Source organism: Macrobrachium nipponense, chromosome 6, assembly GCF_015104395.2.
Source record: "Macrobrachium nipponense isolate FS-2020 chromosome 6, ASM1510439v2, whole genome shotgun sequence".
In the NCBI taxonomy this organism is placed as follows: domain Eukaryota; kingdom Metazoa; phylum Arthropoda; class Malacostraca; order Decapoda; family Palaemonidae; genus Macrobrachium; species Macrobrachium nipponense.
The window spans coordinates 44,327,353-44,352,691 of NC_061108.1; the positions used below are offsets into that span (position 1 = coordinate 44,327,353).

The window sequence follows — 25,339 nt, forward strand, 5'->3', positions numbered from 1 at the left end:
AGGACTTTGCTCTTTCTTCGCCTATGAGGGAGGTACAATGCGGCCGTGTTCTCTAGAGTGTTGGTGTATTGGAGTGTGTTAGTGTATCTTCCCTTGTGCATCTGCAGTGGCTGCTTTGTTCTCTGCATTGAATCACAAGCATGTTGCAACCTCCCCTGTCCATGCATATGATGCAAGCGCTCCTACTTCTCCACGGCCTATTTGTCACCGTAAGGATCTCAAGGCGCCTGTTAAGAGGTCGAAGGTAATGAGCGCGGAGTTGGAGCAGCAGGAGGTTTGCCTGCCCCTCTCCCTGGTGCTTCCAGGAGTTTGACTTTGGGGGATTCTCCTTCGATCTTGAGTGTTCAGGATTCCTCTGCAATTCACGTTTCATATGTCTACCATGCCCGTGACCATTCGCAGACATGTTAATGAGTCGTCTGTTGGAGGATTATTACGTAGTGATGTTCCTGTGTTGTAGTGGGTTTGTCGCGGGAGCCAGGATGTGGACCCAGCCCAAACAGGTTAGTTGGTGTTTTGGGCTGTTTGGCTGCTGATCCTTCTGTTAATTTTAATGAGGAAGGTGTCTTAGAGGAGCCTACACATCCTTCTCGCTGCTGTCTCCGTTGCCAGAGCAGGAGGAGGGAGACACTCAAGAGTTTTTGTCTTCTTTTTCAGAAGTTGTCGATCTCATTTGTGGGTTCAACAATTTGGAAAGTAGGACTCAGGCTTGATCTTCTTACACTCCTTCTTGCTTGGAAGCCTTGCTGGGAGCTACGCAGGATCCCAAATCATCTTTTCTGCTTCCCTTGTCGGGGCATGTCCAGTCGGTCTTGCATAAGGTTAACGCCTCTGTTTCAGACCGGGACGGTTCGCTTCACTCTAGGGGCTTTGCCAAGTTACTACCACCACCTCACGAGGCATAGGAAGGACTATGCTACAAAACTGCATTTTTTATGGTGTCATCTTAATTTCCCTGACGACATTCGCCTGAAGCGGGATTGACTTTGGAACAGGTGAGATCAGTGGTTCCATCCTTGTCTCCACAGGATGCCTCAGCATTGGAATCTACGGCAGCCTCCATGTTGCAGACAGTTTCTTGGCTGGACTTCTGGTCTATGGTCATTGACAAGATTGCTTCTGACAGGTACCCAGAAGAGTTTGGTGAGTGCATCCTCTCTTGTTAGTCTGTTGCAGTCCGGAGGCAAGGCGTTTTCATATATGGCTCACCTCAGTGTTAATTTATGTGCTAACCTTTTCCTGATTAGAAGAGATGTGGCTTTCTCTAGGATGAGAGATAAGTTGACATAGAGTCCTTGATGGCACTGAGAAATGGGGATCTGTTGGAGTCCCAATTTTTGTTTCCTGGACCCAGCTGGAAAATGCGATAGACTGGCGCCGAGCTGACACCAAAGACAGACTGGTGCACCAGGCCATGTCTAAGTCGGAGTCTCGTCCTTGAAGATGTCTGGCTCCTCGTCCTCCCCCTGTCCAGCAGCAGTCAAGAAGATCGTCACCTGGTAGGCTGTCAAGGAGTTCGATATCGGCAGGGCCTTTCCCGTTCAACTCAGCCTAGGTTAGAGGACCAATGTCCCTTTTGCTCTGTTCCTTTAAGCCGAGAAGGGGCCCAAGGGGCAGAGGTAGATTAGGCGCCTCACCCTCTCCTGCGCCACGGGTTTGGGGGGTGCCTGTGGGCCACGGTGGGCCAAGTGGCAGAGTTATGGGTGGAGAAGTGGGTAGTAAATGTCCTTCGAGTGGGGTAACTACTGCCATTTGGCTTCTCTCCTCCTCTGTCAGACAAGCCGCAGCTCAGGAAGACATGTCCTCCAGATTCTCTGAAGTTCTTGGCTCTTCAGGAGGAAGTGCAGAAGATGCTGGACAAGGATGTGTATAGAAGTGGTGGTGCGTCCGTCTCCGGGGTTGGAGGTTGGAGACCTGTGATCTACTTATCCATCTTGAATCACTTCATCAGGAAGATACAGTTCAAGATGGAGACCCCATGTTCAGAGTTGGCAGTAGTGAGGGAAGGCGACTTCATGCTGTCGATAAACTTAAGGGATGTATACTTCCAATCCTTATTCATCCAATGTCCAGGAAGTTCCTTAGCTTCTCCCTTTGGGACAAGATTTTCGAGTTCAAAGTCCTATGCTTCGGGCTGACAACAGCCCCTCAAGTGTTCACAAGGGTCTTTTCTTTCGTGTCAAGTTGGGCCCATGCTCAGGGGATCCATTTGCTGAGGTACCTCGACAGTTTGTTGGTCTTGGCAGTTTCCAGGAAAAACTGCTACAGGACAGGGATTGTCTACTTTGGTTCTGTCTGGAACTGGGCATATTAGTCAACCAGGAAAAGTTGAACCAATCGTACCCAGTCCCACAAAGGATTCTCTACCTGGGCATGGTCATCAGTACGACAGTTGCAAAAGTTTTTCTGTCGGATCAGATTGGAAAAGTTGCGAGTGGTGGCGCGCAACTTCCTGTCGGAACAACATCATTCAGCTCATCAGTGGCAGGTTCTTCTGGAGTGTTTTCTTCCCTGGAGAAGCTGGCCCCTCATGGGCGTCTTCATCTTTGGTCTCTGCAATGGAGACTGGGAGAATTCTGGTCTCTGGCGGGGGACTCACCCCTGTTAAAGGTTCCTCTGTCTCTGGGGCCCCATGGCATAAAGTAGCAAGAAGTCTTCCCACCTATATAAGTTGGGTAATCAGCCTATTGTTAATTAATGGATTTGTTATAAAATGAATATTTCTTTTAATACAAGCCCATTCACATACATGAAGTGCTTACCTCCGAACTCCTTATCTCCATAAGTCCAGACAATGCAGGGAAGGACCTTACTGCCACCAGGGTTGTTGGGGGCCACTTAGCATGCCTAGTTAGGTAGAAGTAAGTCAGAAAATTGCACCTATAGTATATGGATAGGGTGTTGTAAATTAATGGGCGTGTATTAAATGAATTTTTTCTTAATTTTTTAGAAATCCATACAATAATAAATACCTCGACATACGAGTATTTTGAGATATAAGCCGCCTCCGAGCAAAATTTTGCATTGAGATACAAGCACAATATTGAGATTCTAACACAATATTGAGATACGAGCATGCTTACAGATGCTAATGCTAGATGGCCGAGCACTCCCGCTTCACTCGTTCAGTTCATGTGGTCGTTGACTTCCACACACATCAACGAACATCTCCAGTGTTGTGTTTTGCGTTATTTTCACTGTACGTATTTGTGAAAATTCTTCGTAATAAGTGATGGGTCCTAAGAAAGTGAGTGGTAAGGTTGGCAGTGAGAAGAAAAAATGTATTATGATGATGGAGATGCATGAAATCATGGAGAAACATGATGTCCGCATGAGTGAGTTAGCATGCAATTGTGAGTGGAGTACATCGACGATATGTACAATCCTCAAACAGAAGGATGCTATCAAGAGCACACAGGCTTCCAAAGTCATAACTATCATTGTTTAACGTTATGAGGACAAATAAATAAAACGACGAGATGGAGAGACTTTTGTTGCTGTGGATAAAGGAGAAGCAGCTGGCAGGAGATAGCATTACTGAGACAATCATCTGTGAGAATGCCAGTGCAATCTATGAAGATTTAAACAAAGGGAAGCAGCTGAGGGTGGGGAGACATCAACGCCAGTTAGGGAGACGTTTAAAGCTAGTCTTGGATGGTTTGATAATTTTAAAAAGAGAACTGGGATCCACTCGGTTGTGAGGCATAGGGAAGCTGCGAGGAATCGTCCGTCTCGAAGATAAGAACTCGTAATAAACCACATTTTATTTCATAAAGTAATCATTTATTATATAATTTTGTGTGTTTGTACAGTATGTCTATAAAGTATAGCATTTTTTCACTGTTATTAGCATTGATTTGGGTGTTTTTAGAGGATCGGAATGGATTAAATTTTTGTCAGCTATTTCATATGGGAAAAATTTAATTGAGATACAAGCAAATTGACTTACGAGCTCGGTCCAGGAACGAATTATACTCTTATCTCAAGGTACTATTATACTGTATTCACTAATGGATTTCTTATGATTATAAGTACAAAATTCATGCTCTCCTATTATTCTGAGAAATAGGATTAGACAAGCTATATATTTATTTTTGACTGATTTTTTTTCTATTAGAGCTGTTTTCAAAAATAAAATAAATACTGTGATGAAGTGTTGGTTTTCTAATACATACATATACTAGATATATACAGGCAGTCCCCAGTTATCGACAGACCGTTAATGGCAATCCAGTTTTATGGCGCTTATCTAGTGCCATAAATTCGACGATTTATGGTGCCATAACTGGCAGAGTTTCAGTTATCAGCACCATAAGGTGCTGATAATAGTAGAGTTATGGCACCATAACATACCTAATAGCGGCACCATTAACGGGTTATCAGCGCCATAAGTGTCATAAATCACAGTGTTTCGGTTAATTAGCACTGTGCCGAGACTGGGAACCCTGCCGATGACCGGGACTGCCTGTACATATTAGTTTATCCTGATTTATAGTTTTTAATGGAATATTTTCAGTATTCATTAAATGAAACCTTGACTGCAGAGTATATATTCTTTAGTCCATTTTACTTCATTACTTGAAGTTTTATATGTAATCTCACATTTTTACTGTTGTATAATGCCTTTAAGTTGTAGTCTAATGCATTTCCAAGGAAATATTTTATGAGGATTTAGAGAAATTTGTGTGTATAAAATTATTTATGACAATTTCATCACTTTCTTCTTCAGTTCTGTTGAAGGAACAGATGCCAACCGTCGTGATAATGGTAGTTTAAGCAGTGGAAGTGGTAGTGGTCAGCCAACCCCAACCTTACCAGCCCAAACCCTTGGTACTGCTGGGGCTGGAAGTCGTGCAAGGGACAAGTTGCGCCTTAATTTTGATTCTGATGTTATATAAGGAAGAGCCCAAAATTATCAGGTATGTACTGTATATGTAATTAGATTATTATAAAAGATAATGGCTTTGTACTTTATCAAATTAATTGTGACAAGCAGTTATACTTAACTTGTTATTAAACTGTTGTATTAAAAAAATTATAAAAAATAAGACTGGAAAAAGGAATGTGTACATCAGTGTCTGCTACCTCTCATAACCCAGCCTGTGTGCATTCATTAAAGGCTCTTGACTGATGGCTCATGCCTCCACAAAGGTGGTACCAGGTTCAGAATTAACCGACTATATCTCTGGTTCATAGCATGTGGAACCAGCTGAGCAACCCCACCTTGCCTTTGGCCAGTGTCAGCAGAGCAATACAAGCCCAGTATCCCCCAGGGCAGTGTCAGTGGACCCTTGGAAATGTTTTCATGAGAGGCACTGGTAACCCTCCTTTTTCTGCAAATTGGCACTTGGCTCTGCCTGCAAATAATTATCTGTGACTTCAGACTCTACCATCTCCTCTAATTAATGAGCCTCCATATAAAGAAAGGCTTGTGTGTGTCCCTGTAGGAGCAAATGACAAATTTTAACAAGTAATTTGAGTTTTTCCAAGGTATGCTAAACATAGCCTTTCATATTGGAAGCAACCCTCCTTGTTCATCCTGCTTCTCTTGTTTTCCTTTACTTAATTTAACCTTCTGCATTTATATAGATAAGTTGAATTTTAAAGCCAGCAGTGATAATTTATTGAAATAAACAATCTCCAAAATGCATTTCATTTAGCAAGTAATGGCTGTGATGGCGTTGGTAAAACACAATCAGCTGATGATTTTAAGAATGTAAACAAATTATAATGCAATATGACAATACATGTAGAGCATGAAATATAACTGCATACAGTATGTAACACATGTTTTATTAAAATGATCATTATTAATACAATGTTATTTGAATTTTGCAAATGGATATCTTTTCAGTTCAACAACCTTTGCAAGGGTCAAGAAGAGTCTCTCTCTCTTCTCTCCTCTCTCTCTCTCTCTCTCTCTTCTCTCTCTCTCTCTCTCTCTCTCTCTCCTCTGCTTGTCCTGTCCTAGGATTTGCTTATGATCAGTACCATAGTATGCCTTGTGCTTGTACTTAGTTAGACCATCTTCAGGGCAGGACCTGTCCAGCATGTAACAGTGGACAGGTATGTTTATCCCATCTCACCTAGATAACTATCAGGGCCAGCCTGTCTGGTTCTTCTGTTGGTCTTAGGTTTGAAGGTGAGGGGTGATTGTGTTCATTCATTTTTGACACATTTTGGAGATGTCGGAGTGTCCAGAACTATCTCTAGACACTCCAATCAGAGTAAAGGTTTGGCTACCATGTCTTTCCTTCTGCTGTTGCTGAGGGTCCATCTCAGTTGACAACAAGATCCTCTGTGGGACCTGAGGCTGTTGTAAAGGGGCTAGTGTGCCTCCCCTTTCTTGCTGATGATTTCCATTCTCAGCCTATTCTCCGTGATAATCCAACTACCATTAGCTTTCTACGGAGGTGAAGACATTCCAGCATTGGATACACTGTAACTTGTTGACGACTACTCATCAGGCATTTACAGCTTGCTCTGTGTTGGAATAAGTGATTGGTGGCTGGAAGCCTGTTACCAACCTCTTGTCTTTGAATAAGTTAATTCATCAGACTTCATTTGAGAATGAAACATCATAGTGTGTTGTTGGTTCCATTTGAGTGCTTACTTATCAGGCATTTACAGTTTACTTTATGTGTTGGAATAGGTGTGACTGGTGGCTGGAGGCCAGTTACCAATCTCTCTCCTTTGAATAAGATAATTCATTGGACCTCATTCGGGATTGAAACATCACAGTGCATGTTGGATTCCATTTGAGAGCTTGTCTTAAGTTTATAATAGATATAAAGGGATGTATCTTTCATCTTTCGGGATTCTTTTAAGTACTACCCTTGCTTCGTTGGAAAAGCTTTTACCAGAAGTATATCCATATAAAAGACTTAAAGTTTGTATATCTAGGAAAAATACAAGTATCCCTGAATTTGTGATATTTGATCTGTGCAATTTTTAGATTTTCCAAAACCTTCTTGTTTATGCATTTTATGAATTTCTTTCACCAGCCTAATTATGGTGAGCATAATGAATAGTTTCCTTTATGTCCATGAAATGTTTAATGCTCCTATAGTTTCCCTATTCAGTTAGGTCACTACCTATGTTGAGATAATCATCAAACTGTTTCTTCATTTCATGTTCTGAATAAAACAGTCTGTATATTATATAAGGTGTCATGTTTAATTTCCAGCTGAAATCCTCTCTGACAATGATTCTATCATAGCCCTCAAATTATCTTTAACATATCACTTATTCATGACCTCACAAAAACAGTCTGCCCAGCAATCTGTCTTCTTTGATGTTATTGACCTATTATTCCTTTGAACAATATTTTGTCCTTTTTCTTTTCATTTAATAATCTGTAGGGTACCTTAAGACTATTGCAGCTTCCTAAATGCATGACTGTCACCATCAACAACCAATTATTTGATTATTCTTTTTTGTCACCATCAACAAGTATAATTTATCTAGATTATTTTATATTATCTCTCCTTGTGCTTCTTTCAACTTTGCAGTCTAGAGTCGAACGTGATCTGCATTCATGTATGAAGAGTAAATATACAGTAAATTCCAATTCAGTGGATCTGATTAACTTTTAAGTGATTAAAATGGGAAGAGCAGGCTGACCTACAGAATTCAGTTCCTAGGATTGAATTTAGGAGTTGGAAGGGGATTTAGCAAATCAAAGCAGTTATTTCATGATAGGAGCAGTTAAAGTGTATTTATTAAATCTATCCCTGTTCAATACAGTTAAAAATGAAGGTATTGAAGTCATTGCTATACTTCAACACTTAGTCATGGTCTCCATCATGAGCCAATAGCATACTGGATAGTGGTTTGTAAATTGGAGACTTATTTTGGGAGTCAAAATACTAAAGTGATATTTTGAAATGTTTTGGTTAAAAGTATAAATATATTGGGCTTGTTTGACTTGGAACAGAAAATTAACAGAACTGTTTCACCTTGTATATTGGATTTAGAAGTGAATAGCAAATAGGCAAGTTTGCTAATGTTACAAAAAATAGGTATCATTGCTGATGATAAAATATTTGTTGATGATAAGATATTTGCAAGAGGACTTAGAAAACAAGTGAATAGCAAGTGAATGGTAGATGTTATTCAGTACACAAAAAATGCAAAATCATATGCGTAGGTTATTATAAACAAGAATGCTAACTGTAAATTACTGGGCAAGAAGACAGAGTTTCATCAGAGAAAGCTGTAGGAGTCATTATTACTAGTAAATTAAATATTCTAAGAAATGTTTAGATGAAAAGAAAGAATGGAAAATACTAGGGTAACTGAAATGTCAGTTTACTACCAAAAGACAAGAAAATACTAATATATACGTACAAAGAGGAGAAATGACTAACACAATAAGGTGGAGAAAATAGTAATACAATATGAACACAAGACTAATATATAGAAGAAGGAGGAAGCACTTATATAGTGCACTAATTAGATCCTATTCAGAGTGTGCAGTGCCATTCTGATCATCATCATCAAGTAAAAATTAGAGCAATATAACCAAATTAATAACATTTTGCATACCTGATAGGTAAAGAATGCCTTAGTTTGTACGCTAGAAAGAGATTATAATAGAAACATTTAAGATACCTAAGGGTATAACTAACAAGATTAAACTCATTTGTGTACCTTAATAAGTAAAACTAGATCCAATAAATGGACAGTGGAAGATAAAAGGTCCAATACCAGCCAGTAGTGGAATTACTTAACATGTAAGATACCCCTATTTTGGAAAGGCTACCTGGTGACATGAATAGTACCACCACTGGCTAGTTCAAGAATCAATTGCCAAAATAATTTTTTAAAGTAAATTGTAGAGACACCTATGTCCTTGTAACCATATGTGAACTCAGGTTGTTTTTGAGGGTTGTTTTTATGTTAAATAATATGAATATAAAAATTCAATAAGTGGTTATAAAAAAGTGTATAATTATATAGAAATATTTTAGATTATGATTATGAGATAGATGGGGTGTTGGATTGTAACTTCAGGTCATATTTGCTTCATTTCTAAAAAATGCTGAATAGTGTATTTTCACTACTTTGAACTCTATATCAAATTAAGCATTGAACTTTAACTACGCTAATACATATGTTCTTTTATACTTGCAATGATGTTTTAAATGACTTATCATGCCTCTTCCTAAGTACCAAAGTTAGCGTGACTTGAAAATACCCTCCCCTTTCCATCCCCTTAACCTCCTGGACATCATGTAGACAACCAACGTACAGCATTCAAATTCAGCTGATCAGTTCAAAGCATTCAGATCCTTACATGTTGTACTTAACTTGCATGGCTGAGCATTGTTAATGATATTTACTCCCATCACCAGAATGATCTCACACTGAGTTATTTTTTATGTTTAAAATGCATACTTTTGCACTGGAAAGAATGCAATTTTAGGCATAGTGTAGACAGGGACAGAAGAGAAACCAAGGTGTTGCTGTAGTACTTTTATGGTGCTCTTGACTTTCCTTTTTTATTTTTTTAGGCTTACTGGTTGATTTTTGAATATTGCTGTTTTAAGTTCTAGGAGGCAGTAAAATTTTTTCTAGTAGAAAATTACAATTTGCTTCAAGGAGAGACCTTACCCAATTACCAATTGACTCTCAGTTTTCATAATTTTTCCCCATAGCATACATGGGCCACTACTATTCCCAATTGTTTGAGTCATTGTGATTTTCCCCTGGCCCTCTTGTCCTTAAAGCATGAGGAGGAAAGTTGGATGTAGTTAGTGGGTAATGGTAGTTTACTGGTGGAAGTATCAAATATGACCCAGTGTGCTTAGGTTGCCCACCCAGCTAAATGCCGGATAATTATATTTCTGGGCTCAGCTCGTGTCGCTGCGCGAAATATCCTTTAATCTATTATTTCTAGGGTAAATGTACTAACACATACCAGAGAATAAATAAATAAAGAAAAGGTCATGTACAACTGACTCGCTCACCCTCCAAGAGGGTGTCGGTATGAACACTATGGCGAGTGAGACCACTACCACGAGCCGCTTGCCAATAGAAATCTCCCACTACAAAATCCCCACAAGAGGGGAGCCGACCCACAGAGTGGGCAGCAACTACTACTTACTCCATCCCATGCTGCCGACTGCTGCGCCTCTGGTGGCCATCCTTTTCAGTTAGCGCACACTGTATACACGTGCCCTTTTTTGCTCTGTTTTTGTGCCCTTATTTTGGATTTACTCATCATGGAGCGTGCAGCCATCGCAGCAGCTAAGTTAAGTACTCAATGTTTATTGCTATTGGTTTTTTCCGTCCTTGAGTCAGTATTTGCCGTTTTTTAGGTATAAATACGAACTCTAGGTCGGAAGCATGGCAGCATGGTTCTGCCTCGTGGCGGGTTCGTTCTTGGTCTTCCATACCCAGAACCTTCCCTTACTTTAGTACGCTCTATTTTTAGTCATCCTATTTGTTTTAGGGTACAGGTCTACGCGGTTTAATGTCATGCATGCATGTCTTTTTACCTTACGTAGGCTTCTTCTATCCAGACCCTAGCCACGGCTCTTAGTATCGGCCCCGGCTAGCTTTGAGTGGTAGACTTTCTTTCGGGTTAGTCGTACACTCCTGGATTTTTTCTCCTACTATTTTGTTTTCTTTCTTTCAATGTTTTTATTTATTTATTATGTTTTTGTTAGTGTAGGCGTCTGGCTTCATCTAGCCTAGGTTATGGCCCATAGGGCCCATGCGCTACCGCTCTTCAGTTCGGTTGCTTCCTTATAGCTTCTCTCTGATCAGCCGGTTTGTGTATTCTAGGCCTTATCGTTTCATTGTTTTGTGTTACCGCCCCGTGGTCACTACGTGATCACGGAGCAGCCAGACGCCTGTCCAGTCATCTTCCCTCCTCCCGCTCTTCCATAGGGCCGGGGGGAGGGTTGGTCTGCCCACGCTCGCTCCGCATACCCGAGCCTGCCATCCCTCTCCCCCCAGGAGGAAGGGCCCCCCCGGCGGGAAAGTAGAGGGACGGGACAGACCCAGACTGGACTCGACCTCTCCAGCTTCTCGGTCCGGCCGGATGGCTAGGGGGGGGACTGGCCTTTCCCCCCTCCGTCGCTTCTCCGTCGCTCCGTTGCTAGCGCGAGTCTGTGTGCCCTCTCGCCCTTTCCCACCTTACTGGGGCTCCTTTTCTACGGAGCTCCGGCATCCAAGTGGAAAGGTGCTAGTTCACCCCGCAGGGTGGACTGAGGCATACAGTTGGTCTCTACTAACCCCTCCGTCGCGCTGAAGTCGCGACACGCTCCCGCCACGCACTGGACTTAGTCCGGTACGTTCGGTTTTTATAGGTTTAAAGAATTAGTTATGTTAAACTAAGTAAGTTTATCTTAAGCTACCTTAAACCATCCCCCCTCCCTTGTCTGCCTCACCGGATCTCTCCGGGGTTATAGCCTATTCAGGCGGTAAGGAGGGGTTATGCCCAATTTTTTTCCGAGCTCCGGCATGCAGCGGAGTTCTTCTGTCCTTTAGCCTGTAAGTGATACCCATTTAAGATGCCTCATGTGTCTTTTCACTTACAGACCACCAACTGTGAGCATCCGGATGCGCCGCCACACTTCAAGACCCCCACCCTGTGGACATGAAGTTTGCCTGGTCCCATGCTCCATGCGCGAACTCCGCACGGGGACCTCCAAGTCTGGTATCACGAGACATGCACCATCTGTTATGATCTGGTGAGCCAGCTGCTTAGACGGGAAGGGGTAAGTATTTCCAAACTCCGTTAGCCAGTCCCTACTTCGTTATAGTTCTTAAGTTTAAAAAATTAAAAAAAATAATCTTTCTTAAACTTAAGATAAAAAATACAGGGGATTTCGCATCCCCTATAATTTAAGTTAAGCTTTTAATTTACTTTTAGTTTTAAGTTTAATCTTAAAAACTAATAAATACCCTCTCTTCCAGGCTCCGGCTGTGAAGGACACCGCACTGGCAACCCTGCGGGCCTGGGTCGGCGGTTTTGGGAAGAACGCCGCCAAGGGTATGCCCTACATTCTCGAGAAGAGGTTGGCGGTCCTGATCTTCCCCGGAGGCAAGTCAACGGGCTACGTCGACCCAGCAGAGGCGCCCCCCCGACTATTGCGTTCATTCAACATAGCCATTCGCTGCGACAAGTTCAAGATGCTCACGATCTCGCAGGTGGACGGACCTTACTTCCCCGTGGGTCGTCAACCACCTCTATCGATCTTACAGACGCTTACTATCATATCCCTATTGCAAGGCACTTCCGTCCGTATCTGGGCTTCAAGATAGGAGATCATGGCATTCTCCTTCAAGGTAGTTCCTTTCGGGCTCAACGTAGCACCCAGGGTGTTCACGAGTTGGCGGAAGTGGTAGTTCAACAACTAAGATCGCAAGGGGTTATGGTAGTAGCGTATCTCGACGATTGGTTAATCTGGGCTCCAACAGTCGAGGAATGCCACAAAGCAACACTGAAAGTGATTCAGTTCCTGGAATATCTAGGCTTCAAGATAAACAGGACCAAGTCAAGACTCACTCCAGAGTCAAAACTTTCAGTGGCTGGGCATTCAATGGAATCTATCCTCCCATCCTCCCATACTCTGTCGATTCCATCAGCCAAGAGGAAAGAAATAGCGAAGTCAGTAAAGCAATTTCTGAGTCACAAACTTGCGTCAAGAAGAACCCAGGAAAGGATCCTGGGTTCACTCCAGTTTGCATCAGTGACAAACATCTTGATGAAAGCCAAATTGAAAGACCTAACCAGAATCTGGCGCTCACGAGCAAATGTCAGGTCCAGGGACAAATTATCCTCAGTCCCTCAGATTCTACGGAATCGACTACGCCCGTGGGCAAAAGTCAAGAACTTATCAATATCAGTGCCCCTTCAGTTTCCTCCTCCTGGGGATTACCATCCACACAGACGCTTCGTTAACGCGGTTGGGGAGGATATTCTCAGTTCAAGAAAGTTCAGGGAACTTGGTCACCTCAGTTCCGTCAGTTCCACATAAACGTACTGGAAGCAATGGCAGTGTTCTTGACTCTAAAAGGTTACGTCCGCCGAAGTACTCCCACATAAAGCTAGTCTTAGACAGCGCAGTGGTAGTCCATTGTATAAACAGGGGAGGCTCCAAAGCACGTCATCTAAATCATGTCATGGTAGCCATCTTCTCCTGGCGGACAAGTTCAGTTGGCACCTCTCCTCCACCCATATAGCTGGAGTGAGAAACGTCATAGCAGATGCTCTATCCCGGTCAGTACCTCTAGAGTCGGAATGGTCACTGGACAGCAGTTCGTTCCAATGGATTCTTCAGAGAGTTCCAGGCCTACAAGTGGATCTCTTCGCATCCCAAGCGAACCACAAACTCCATGTTATGTGGCCCCCAACCTGGACCCTCTGGCCTATGCCACGGACGCCCTGGCCCTAGACTGGAACAACTGGGAGAAGATTTATGTCTTCCCTCCAGTGAATCTTCTCATGAAGGGTACTGAACAAACTCAGGACATTCAAGGGTCAGAAGTGGCTCTAGTAGCCCCAGACTGGCCGAAGAGCAATTGGTACCCTCTAATTCTGGAAACTGGGTCTTCATCCTCTTCGAATTCCCAGTCCCAGGCTCTCCCAGTCAGTGCAAACGAAGACTGTGTTCGCTTCCTCAGGAATTCTCAAACCCTAACTTTATGGATTTCATGAAGTTTGCAGCGAAAAGAGATGCGAATATTGACCCTCAAAATATTCTCTTCTTGGAATCTGATAAAAGGGATTCAACTTTGAGACAGTATGACGCGGCTGTCAAAAGTTAGCAACCTTCCTGAGAGAATCAGATATTAGAATCATGACAATCAATTCAGCTATATCCTTTTTCAGATCTTTATTTGAAAAAAGGCTTAGCAGCTAGCACCATTACGACAAAACGTCAGCCTTGAAAAAGATTTTTCAATTTGGTTTCACATAGACTTGACAGACTCCTACTTCTCGTCTATTCCCAAGGCTTGTGCTAGACTTAGACCTTCTGTAAGGCCTACGTCAGTATCATGGTTCTTAAATGATGTTCTAAAGCTGGCCTTCAGAAACTGATAATGACACATGTTCATTTATAATGCTCTTAAGAAAAACTCTATTTTTTATTAAGCTTGGCCTCAGGAGCTAGAATTTCAGAACTGTCGGCATTATCCAGAGATCCGGATGCATATTCAATTTCTCCCCAACAGGGGAAGTGCATACTTTCTCCGGAACGGTAGTTTTATAGCAAAGAATGAAGATCCTTTGATGAGGTGGGAACCATGGAAGGTTGTAACCCCTCCACAAGATATATCTCTTTGCCCAGTATCGACCTTACGAGCCTTTCTGTCCAGGACCTCCTCATCCTCATCGGGTCCTCTCTTTAAGAGAGAAAAAGGTGGTACTTATCTATTAAAGGCATCAGGCAGCAGATCCTGTACTTTTATTAAGCAAGCCAATCTGACTCTTTCCCAAAAGCACATGATGTCAGGGCAAGTAGCTACCTCAATTAACTATTTCCAACATATGAATTTCGATGAGTTGAAAAAATATAACTGGATGGAAATCGCCGACAGTATTTAAGCGTCATTACTTAAAGTCCGTTGGAAGCTCTGAAATTTTTCAGCAGTTGCGGAGGGTAACATAGTTTCCCCGACTTCGCTAATCTTTAGTAGAAGATCCAGTCCTCCTTTCTACCTGTCTCACCCAACAGTTTGTCTATGCCTGTCAGGTTCATCTACGTTTACCTTGGGTCTTAGCTGCTCTTATGGTGATATGGTGGGTGTCCCTTATTTTTTTTGCTAGGGGCACTCACAATCGATTGTATGTATTGATCTCTTTGATGTGATCCCTTATTTTTATGCTAGGGGATACATCTTAGTACAATGGTTACGGGTTTTGTATATTAAGTCATATACATTCCCTTCATATATTATTATTATTGAAGTTTGTTCTGTTCAAGTTATTGTTATAATTGCTTTTGAGTTTTTTTGTACATATCTATACACAGATACTGCTTTTAACTATATATTCTATGTAAGCCCTGTATATATGTAAAAATTAAGTTAAGGTTTAAGAAATATTATTAGCATTAAGTTTAATTTAAGTAATATTTCTAATTTTTGTATCATTGTGTATATGTATATTTATTAGCAATTATATTCCTTCTTTTTATGTTATCTTTTATTTGAGACCCCTTTTTGTTTATTGAATTTTCTTTACAATCTTGTGCTATTTCTCTGGTACGATTTCGCGCAGCGACACGAGCTGAGCCCAGAAAAGGGATTTTGACGTAAAGAAAAATCTATTTCTGGGCGATTGGCTCGTGTCGCCAGCGAAATCCCGCCATACCCATCCCATCGCTCAAGATTGTCTGCTAACTTCAGGATGGCCACCAGAGGCGCAGCAGTCGGCAGCATGGGATGGAGTAGTAGTAGTTGCTGCCCACTCTGTGGGGGTCGGCTACCTCTAGTGGGGATTTTGTAGTGGGAGATTTCTATTGGCAAGCGGTCGTGGTAGTGGTCTCACTCGCCATAGTGTTCATACCGACACCCACTTGGAGGGTGAGCGAGTCAGTTGTACTGACCTTTTTCTTTATTTATTTATTCTCTGGTATGTGTTAGTACATTTACCCTAGAAATAATAGAGTTAAAGGATATTTCGCTGGCGACACGAGCCAATCGCCCAGAAAATAGATTTTTCCACTTACGTCAAAATCCCTTTATTTCTTCCCCTTCTTTAGGCATCAGAATTCAAGCAGAAAGTTGGATTGTCTGTTAAAAAGCTTTCTCTCTGAATGTGATTGATTTCATACCTAAAAGTTCCCCTGCTTTTGTTTCCCATAGTTAGGCTACTTATTATGTAAAGGACCATGTACGTAAATGGTCACTGTATATATCTGGTAGAACACTGAACAGAAATCTCCTTAGAAATAAGAAGTTAAGGATCTCTGTGGTTTCTCTGGATTTCTGTACTTGAGAATATTTCTTTGATATTCTAGGATAAAAGATATCAGAAAAAAATGGACTATGCTTGTCATAAATTGATAATTAAATGAAAATTAACAATTTTGTATTATATAATTTTTTGTAACTTACAGGTAAGACAGATGGGCTATGTGAGAAGACATAGAGAAGGTACAGGAACATGTATGTCATCTGACATTAATTCAACCAAGAGGAAAAAAAGGAGGGAGGAGATTTGGAGGAATAACGCAAGCTACGAGCAAATCTGGCTCCTGGGAAACATTGGTGCTTTTTGCTGTCAATTTTACACGTTTGAATGTACAAATGAACATGGGAAATGTTATGGGAAATGTTGTGTAAGTATTTTGGGTAAATTATTGTTCATTGTTATATTTTTCCAATTTCCTCCTTCAATTTTGCATAATGTATTAATGCACTTTGGTTTTTGATAATTTTGATCTATTTTAAGTGCCTCTATTGATTTTTGTGCAACAAACTCATCATTGTTCCGACACGGCATACAAACCTTCGGTCCTTTACAATAGGAAGGTACTAGCGGCAGCTGGATAGGTTGTAAGCTTTCGAACAAGGGGTTCGGTAGTTAACTGCTTGTCCGACAGGCAGCGCGCGCGCGACTGGGAGGTAAACAAACACTTTTGCTATCGGCCTGCTGGCGTGTAGACGTGTATCATCACTCTCTGCCCGCTTCATCGTCGTTGCTTTCGCATGGTTGTGTTTTTCTTTTTCTATTTATCTAGTGAAACTGAATTGTAAGTACAATCATTTCATATTTATTTCCATTGAATTCAATTGTGAATTAAAGGATCTTGGTTTCTCCACGCCTCCGATTACCCGAGTGCCGGGACTGAAGGGCGTAAGTGCGGGAATTCATTTTTCCCAGAAATGATCCTCGTATTGTGTATGCTCGGTGCCGAGGGCGGGAGAGCGCTCCGCTCCGAGCTTATATTTTGGTTGGAAAATGTGTAGATGAATTTTCATTTATATTTTTTTGACCTGTATGCTCGTTGCCGAGCGCTCGGCACGAAAAACTTATTCTGTATGGAAGTGGATTCGCAGTACAGTATTTTTCTTTTCATTTCATATATTTATTTTGATTGTAGCAATACTCATTTGAGATCAGTTTCCGCTCTTTACCCCGGAAATTGATCCTTTCCCCTTTTTATTTGAATGAAGTGAAATCGCAAGTGCAGTTCTTTTTCATTTTCATATTTTATTGAGATTGCATTATTACTTGGATCAATGTTTCCGCTATTTCCCGGGAATTGATCCTTCCCCTTTTTATTTTGTATGAAGTGAAATCGCAAGCGCAGTGTTCTTTTTCATTTTCATATATATTTTTGATTGCATCAATTCATTATGGATCAAGGTTTCCGTTCATAATCGGGAATGGATCCTTTTTACCCTTGCGCTCGGTACCGAGGGCGCAAATGCGCTCGATACCGAGCCCTATTCATTGTGAAGTGAATCGTAATGCAAGATTCTTTTTCATTTTATTCCTTTTATTATTGATTGCATCAATATTTATTTGGTTCAAGTTCCGCTCAGTCAGGGAATTGATCCTTATGCCCTTGCATTTCGGGCCGAGGGCACGATTTGCTCTCTCTCTTATTATTATTGTTGGGTACATGGGTGCTGTGCGGGGGTTGGGGAACGAGAATCCCCCCCCGCTCAGCTCCCACAGATGGCCTTCCCCTTCGGGGGGGAGGTTATCGGGTTCTTCTCCTCGCCCGATCCGTCGAGCGCGGGGGAGGGCGCTCGGTGCCCGATATACAATTGTATTCGGGGTCTTCCACTCGTCGGTGTGGGGCTCACCCCCCCCCGCGCGAGGGGACTTCCCCCCCCCACTAATCACTATTACTGTTATTTCCGCAGGTGCTACTGCCACGAGGGTGGACCTTACCTTACAGACCTTACAGACCTTACAATTCGTTCGGGTTGCCCCAGGTCCCTCAGTGTGAGGCGCCTCTAATGTCTACCAGAGAGTTGCTAGTACATCTTCCGGTATATTTTGCATCTTCCAATCTTGGATGGTCTGGATTGCAGTTTAGATATTTGTCGAGCTTATTCTTAACACATCTACGCTCACTCCTGATATATTCCTCAGATGAGCTGGCAACGCATTGAATAGACGCTGCATTATCGATGCTGGTGCGTAGTGGATTAATGTTCTGTGTGCTTTCCTTATTTTTCCTGGTTATAGTTTTGGGCACTATTAATCTACCTCTGCTTGCTCTTTCTGATATTTTTAGTTCCATGATATTTTCTGTTATTCCTTCTATCTGTTTCCATGCCTGAATTATCATGTAGCGTTCTCTTCTCCTTTCTAGACTATATAATTTTAAGGATTGTAGTCTTTCCCAGTAGTCTAGGTCCTTAACTTCTTCTATTCTAGCTGTAAAGGACCTTTGTACACTCTCTATTTGTGCAATATCCTTTTGATAGTGTGGGTACCATATCATATTGCAATATTCAAGTGGACTACGAACATATGTTTTATAAAGCATAATCATGTGTTCAGCTTTTCTTGTTTTTGAAGTGCCGTAACAACATTCCATTTTTGCTTTACATTTTGCCAACAGAATGGCTATTTGATCATTGCATAACATGTTCCTATTCATCATCACACCAAGGTCTTTAACTGCTTCCTTATTGTGATTGTCTCATTATTAGGTCCCCTATATGCATATAGCTTTCCTTCTCTGTCTCCATAATTTATTGATTCAAATTTATCAGAGGTTAAATACCATCCTATTTACCTCTGCCCAATCATATACTTTGTTAAGGTCTCTTGTAGAGCGTTCCTATCTTCATCACAAGTAATTTCTCTACTTATTCTTGTGTCCATCAGCGAAACTACTCACTACGAATCCTTACATTACTGTCTATGTCTTCAATCATAATAACAAACAATATTGCAGCTAGAACCGTACCTTGTGGCACACCGATATTACTTGGTTTTCATCCGATTTCTCATCGTTTGCAATAACTATCTGTTTTCTGTTGTGTAAAAATTCTTTTAACCATCTTCCTACTTTATCTACGATATTGTGTTTTCTAATTTTCTTTGCAATATATTATGGTCTACTTTGTCAAAAAGCTTTTGCAAAGTCTAGATAAACCACATCTGTTTCATTTCCGCTTTTCATATTTTTGAATATGTTCTCACGTGGACTAAACAGTTGGGTTTGTGTACTTTTTCCGGGTACGAAACCGTGTTGTCCTATATTAAACAAATTATTTTTTATTAAATGTGTTTCATAATATTTTTCTTCATTACCCTTTCATACACTTTCATAATATGTGATGTTAGACTCACAGGCCTATAATTACTTGCCTCTAGTCTTGATGCCACAATTTTGAAGAGGGGTGATATATGCTAATTTGTGCTCATCATAAATCTTGCCTGTATCTACACTTTGTCTTAATAATATTGCAAGTGGCTTGCGATAGAATGAACTACTTTCTTTACAAAATAGCAGGGACTCCATCCTGGCCCTGCAGCAGCTCCATTTTTTAATTTCATAATTGCCTGCACAATATCAGCTTCATTAACCCTTTGGGCTCTTGGTAGGTAGTCCCCTGTAGTCGTTTTAAGCTCTCAGTCACTTGGAGGAACTGGAGCAGTGAGAATTTTTAGTTCATGGAAAGTATTACTTAAACGTATGTTATAGCCATGAAAAAGGGGTAATTACTATCAAATGTATATCATTTCAAAGCTAAAGACATGTGCTTCTCTATATGTTAAAATGGACATGAAAGGATTTCAATTACTGTCATTTATCATGTTAGTAATATAAGGAAAGAAAAACCCAACTATGTCCGCCTGTTTATTTTACTTAACTAAAATGGAAAATTTTGTATCTAAATCATCTCTAAATCCATTAGATTTTGCATTAATCGCTAGGTAAATTTTCATGATATTACATGACGATTGAATAAAGGATTTTGACGTAAGGAAAAATCTATTTCTGGGCGATTGGCTCGTGTCGCCAGCGAAATATCCTTTAATCTATTATTTCTAGGGTAAATGGTACTAACACATACCAGAGAATAAATAAATAAAGAAAAAAGGTCAGTTATAAACTGACTCGCTCCACCCCCCTCCAAGAGGGTGTCGGTATGAACACTATGGCGAGTGAGACCACTACCACGAGCAAATGCCAATAGAATTCTCCCACTACAAAATCCCTCCAAGAGGAGAGCCGACCCACAGAGTGGGGCAGCAACTACTACTACTACTCCATCCCATGCTGCCGACTGCTCGCCTCTGGTGGCCATCCTGAAGTTAGCAGACAATCTGGCGATGGATGGGTAGGGCGGATTCGCTGGCGACACGAGCCAATCGCCCAGACCCAAATAGATTTTTCCTTACGTCAAAATCCCTTTTCTGGGCTCAGCTCGTGTCGCTGCGCGAAATCGTACCAGAGAAATAGCACAAGATTGTAAACAAAATCAACAAAATAAAAAGAAGGTCTCAAATAAAAGGTAAAATAAAATTGAAAGAATATAATTGCTAATAAGGATACCATATACACAATGATACAAAATAGAAATATTGCTTAAATTACACTTAATTCTAATAATATTTCTTAACTTAAGGTAATTTACATATATACAGGGGTAATAAGGCATATATGTACAAAAATGGTATCTGTGTAAAGCTATGTATCAGAAAATCCAGAGCAATTAACATAATAAGTTGAACAAAACAAACTCAACAATAATAATATAACAAAGGAATGTATATAACTTAACATACAAAACCCGTAACCATTACAAATAAGATGTATCCCCTAGCATAAAAATAAGGGGATGACATCCAAGAGATCAGAATCCAATAATCAATTGTGAGTGCCCCTAGCAAAAAAATAAGGGACACCCACTACATCATCATCAAAGCAGCTAAGACACCAAGGTGACCATAGATGAACAAGGCAGGAATAGACGAACTGTTGGGTGAGGCAGGTAGAAAGGAGGACTGGTTCTTCTACTAAAGGTTAGGTGGAGTCAGGGGAAACTATGTTACCCGCTGCGTACTGCTGAAATTTCAGAGCTTCCAAGGACTTTAAGTAATGAGTTTGAACACTGTCGGCGATTTCCATCCAGTATACTTTTTCAACTCATCGAAGTTCATATGTTGGAAATAGTTAATTGAGGTGGCTACTGCCCTGACATCATGTGCTTTGGGAAAGAGTCAGGATTGGCTTGTTTAATGAAGTACAGGATTTGTTGCCTGATGCCTTTAATAGATAAAGTACCACCTTTTTCTCTCTTAAAGAGAGGACCCGATGAGGATGAGGAGGTCCTAGACAGAAAGGCTCGTAAGGTTGAAACTGGGCAAAGAGATACATCTTGTGGAAGGGGTAGAACCTTCCATGGTTCCCACCTATCATCAAAGGATCTTCATTCTTAGCTATAAAGCTACGTTCCGGAGAAAGTAGCACTTCCCCTGTGGGAAGGAACTGGATATGATCCGGATCTCTGATAAAGCCGACAGTTCTGAAATTCTAGCTCCTGAGGCCAAGCTTAATAAAAATAGAGTTTTCTTAAGAGCATTATAAACGAGCATGTGTCATTATTGGTTTCTGAAGCCAGCTTTAGAACATCGTTTAAGAACCATGATACTGACGTAGGCCTTACAGAAGGTCTAAGTCTAGACACGCCTTGGGAATAGACGAGAAGTAGGAATATGTCAAGTCTATGTTGAAACCAAAATTGAAAAATCTTTTTCAAGGCTGACTGTTTGTCATAATCGTGCTAGCTGCTAAGCCTTTTTCAAATAAGGATCTGAAAAAGGATATAGCTGAATTGATTGTCCATGATCCTAATATCTAGATTCTCTCAGGAAGGTTGCTAACTGTTTTGACAGCAGCATCATACTGTCTCAAAGTTGAATTCTCTTTTATCGGATTCCAAGAAGAGAATATTTTGCGGGTCAATATTCGCATCCCTTTTCGCTGCAAACTTCATGAAATCCATAAAGTTAGGGTTTTGAGAATCCTGAGGAAGCGAACACAGTCTTCGTTTGTACTGACTGGAGAGCCTGGGATTGGGGATCCGAAGAGAAGAGGGCGAAGACCCAGTTCCAGAATTAGAGGGTACCAATTGCTCTTCGGCCAGTCTGGTGGGGCTACTAGAGCCACTTGACCCTTGAATGTCCTGAGTTTGTTTAACACCTTCATGAGAAGATTCACTGGAGGAAAGACATAAATCTTCTCCCAGTTGTTCAGTCTAGAGCCAGGGCGTCCGTGGCATAGGCCAGAGGGTCCAGGTTGGGGGCCACATAACATGGGAGTTTGTGGTTCGCTTGGGATGCGAAGAGATCCACCTGTAGACCTGGAACTCTCTGAAGAATCCATTGGAACGAACTGTTGTCCAGTGACCATTCCGACTCTAGAGGTACTGATCGGGATAGAGCATCTGCTATGATGTTTCTCACTCCAGCTATATGAGTGGAGGAGAGATGCCAACTGAACTTGTCCGCCAGGGAGAAGATGGCTACCATGACATGATTTAGATGACGTGATTTGGAGCCTCCTCTGTTTATACAATGTACTACCACTGCGCTGTCCAGGACTAGCTTTATGTGGGAGCACTTTTGGCGGACGTACCTTTTTAGAGTCAAGAACACTGCCATTGCTTCAGTACGTTTATATGGAACTGACGGAACTGAGGTGACCACGTTCCTTGAACCTTCTTGAACTGGGGAATATCCTCCCCAACCGCTTAATGAAGCGTCCGTGTGGATGGTGATCCCTGGTGGAGGAGGAAACTGAAGGGGCACTGGACACCGACAAGTTCTTGACTTTCGCCCACGGCCGGAGTCGATTCTTTAGAATCAGGGAACTGAGGATAATTTGTCTGGACCTGACATTTGCTCATGAGCGCCAGATTCTGGTTAGGTCCCTTTTCAGTTTGGCTTTCATTAAGATGTTCGTCACTGATGCAAACTGGAGTGAACCCAGGATCCTTTCCTGAGTTCTTCTTGACGCCAGTTTGTGACTCAGAAATTGGCTTGACTGACTTCGCTATTTCCTTCCTCTTGGTTGATGGAATCGACAGAGTATGGGAGGATAGATTCCATTGAATGCCTAGCCACTGAAAGTCTGACTCTGGAGTGAGTCTTGACTTGGTCCTGTTTATCTTGAAGCCTAGATATTCCAGGAACTGAATCACTTTCAGTGTTGCTCTGTTGCATTCCTCGACTGTTGAAGCCCAGATCAACCAATCGTCGAGATACGCTACTACCATAACCCCTTGCGATCTTAGTTGTTGAACTACTACTTCCGCCAGCTTCGTAAACACCCTGGGTGCTACGTGAGCCCGAAAGGAACTACCTTGAAGGAGAATGTCTGGTCTCCTATCTTGAAGCCCAGATACGGACGGAAGTGTCTTGCAATAGGGATATTGATAGTAAGCGTCGGTAAGATCGATAGAGTGGGTGACGGCCCCACGGGGAAGATAAGGTCCGCACCTGCGAGATCGTGAGCATCTTGAACTTGTCGCAGCGAATGGCTAAGTTTAAGCGGGACAAGTCTAAGATTACCCTTCTTTTTTTGTGAGCCTTTCTTTGGCACGCTGAACAAGCGTCCTTGAACAAATTTTAACAACCTTTTGGACTCTCGCTATAGCTCCTTTCTGAGGAGATCCTCCGCATACATCCGTCAATTCCTTGGAAGAAGTTGGCGGAAAGGTCTGGATGGGGGTGGGTTCGCTAACCAGCTCCAACCCAGGCCTTTTGACACAATGCTCTGAGTCCACTTGCTGAAGTTCCACCGGTGGCGAAAGTGAAACAGCCTCCCTCCTACCTGAAGTTCTCATTGGTTCTGGTAGCCTCCTCGGCCTCCCCTGAAATGTTTTCCCCTATTAAAGGGACCTCCCGATCCTCTCCCACGAAAGGATCGCTTACCTCTGCCTCCTTTACCCGAGCGGTCATACTTCTGTGAAAAGCTTGACCCTCGAAGACCTGGTTGTAGCTGGAGAGAGGCGTAAGAGGTGGAGGGCTGAGGCTGAGGGGAGATTCATGAAATCGTTCTGCGACTGAGCCTTTGAGGTGGAAGGTTGGGCTGTTTGCACCAAGGGAACCAGCCGGAACTTGCTGAGAAAAGCGTGGCTGCTTCTCTGGTAGGGCTGGAAAACATATAGGTTTCCTTTGAGCCTACCCTTACCGGCTTGATCCTGTCGTCTCTTGGCCGTAAGACCCCAACGGTCTTTAAGGCTCTGGTTCAATCTCGTAGCCTCTGACTGAACCTCCTTCACCATCGCTTCTGGGAAGAGGTCTGCTCCCCAGATGCTTGACGTAAGCAACTTATTCGGCTCGTGTCGAATCGTCACTTCTTGTAGGACATGTTCCTACAATTCGTCCTGGCAGTGGCGAACTCAAACATATCCGACTGCACCGTTTGAGTCAAAGATTTGGTAAGAAGCTTGAAGAGTGGCTCCGACCCATAGGCAATGGTAGCCACCTCGGTCATAAGCCATGGAATTAATAGACCTGGCTAACCGTGATTTGGCATCGAATTCTGCCTGAATAAGGCTATCTGGAAGCCTAGGTATTCTTCTCACCAAACTGCTCCATAGCACAGTCTGGTTTGAGTTTGCCAGCTGAGAAGGATGTTATGTTAGGCAAATCTTCCCACAATTCACCGGCTGAAGGAAGTCAGGAAAGGGAGATGTAGGATCTGCTTCCTTCAGTTGAGGCATGGAATCCCCCTTCTGGGCTGCTGGAATAGTAGTTGTCGTGATCTTTGTCAAGAAAGGGAGCGGGGTACGGTACCGCTTCCATCGTAAAGATCGTAAACGGCTCTTAAAAGGTTGGATTTTCGTGTTGGAACAATCCATGTCCTCTAGACACCTGAGCCATTCTCTCTGAGCCTGTCACGTGAATAGAGGACTGTCTCCTTTGGTACTTTATCATCCCGAGTCATGGCTGAGGCGGTGAGCCTGGCGTAGCCGATGAACGGAGGCTGAAGGTCTTCCGGGTAGAACTCGAAGTCCTCAATCCTCCGAGTTCCACATTCCGGGATAGAGATAAGCCCGTCCTGGAAGGGGGCGTATGACGCTACTCTCCAAGGGTTGTTCATTGAGAACGGAGGTAGAGAGTCATACGGGGTAGCTGGGCTCCACCTGTGTTGAAAGGTGGAGGAGAGGCTAGAGGAGCTTGGCTCAGTCGGCTATAATGTTTGTCCTGAGAGGTAATCCTATCAGACAACCGAGAGATCATTTGTTCCATGCTATTTTTCAGAGACCCAACCAGATCGCCCACTTGTTGTAACAGACCAGCGTTGGAGTCCAAAGCCGGAGCTGCTGCGGAGGTGGAAGGGTGGCTCTGAATCGGAACCAAGGCGGGTAGCGGAACTGACGACTCCGCTGG

General features: G+C 42.3%; 2 protein-coding genes across 6 annotated transcripts in view; both read left to right on the plus strand.

Annotated features, from left to right (window-relative positions):
* The window catches only part of LOC135216295 (bridge-like lipid transfer protein family member 1), a 344,268-nt gene extending 328,103 nt beyond the window's left edge, over positions 1 to 16,165 (plus strand). For all 5 annotated transcript variants that reach the window (XM_064251461.1, XM_064251462.1, XM_064251464.1 and 2 more), the window contains 2 exons: positions 4,730 to 4,919; positions 16,080 to 16,165. In XM_064251461.1, coding sequence (XP_064107531.1) covers positions 4,730 to 4,898 — 169 coding nt within the window. In that variant the 3' untranslated portion in view covers positions 4,899 to 4,919; positions 16,080 to 16,165. The remainder of the gene's footprint in view (positions 1 to 4,729; positions 4,920 to 16,079) is intronic.
* Positions 16,166 to 16,187: 22 nt separating this feature from the next.
* The window catches only part of LOC135216297 (bridge-like lipid transfer protein family member 1), a 183,064-nt gene continuing 173,912 nt past the window's right edge, over positions 16,188 to 25,339 (plus strand). The window contains exon 1 of the mRNA XM_064251466.1: positions 16,188 to 16,301. Within this exon, the coding sequence (XP_064107536.1) occupies positions 16,270 to 16,301 (32 nt within the window). The 5' untranslated portion in view covers positions 16,188 to 16,269. The remainder of the gene's footprint in view (positions 16,302 to 25,339) is intronic.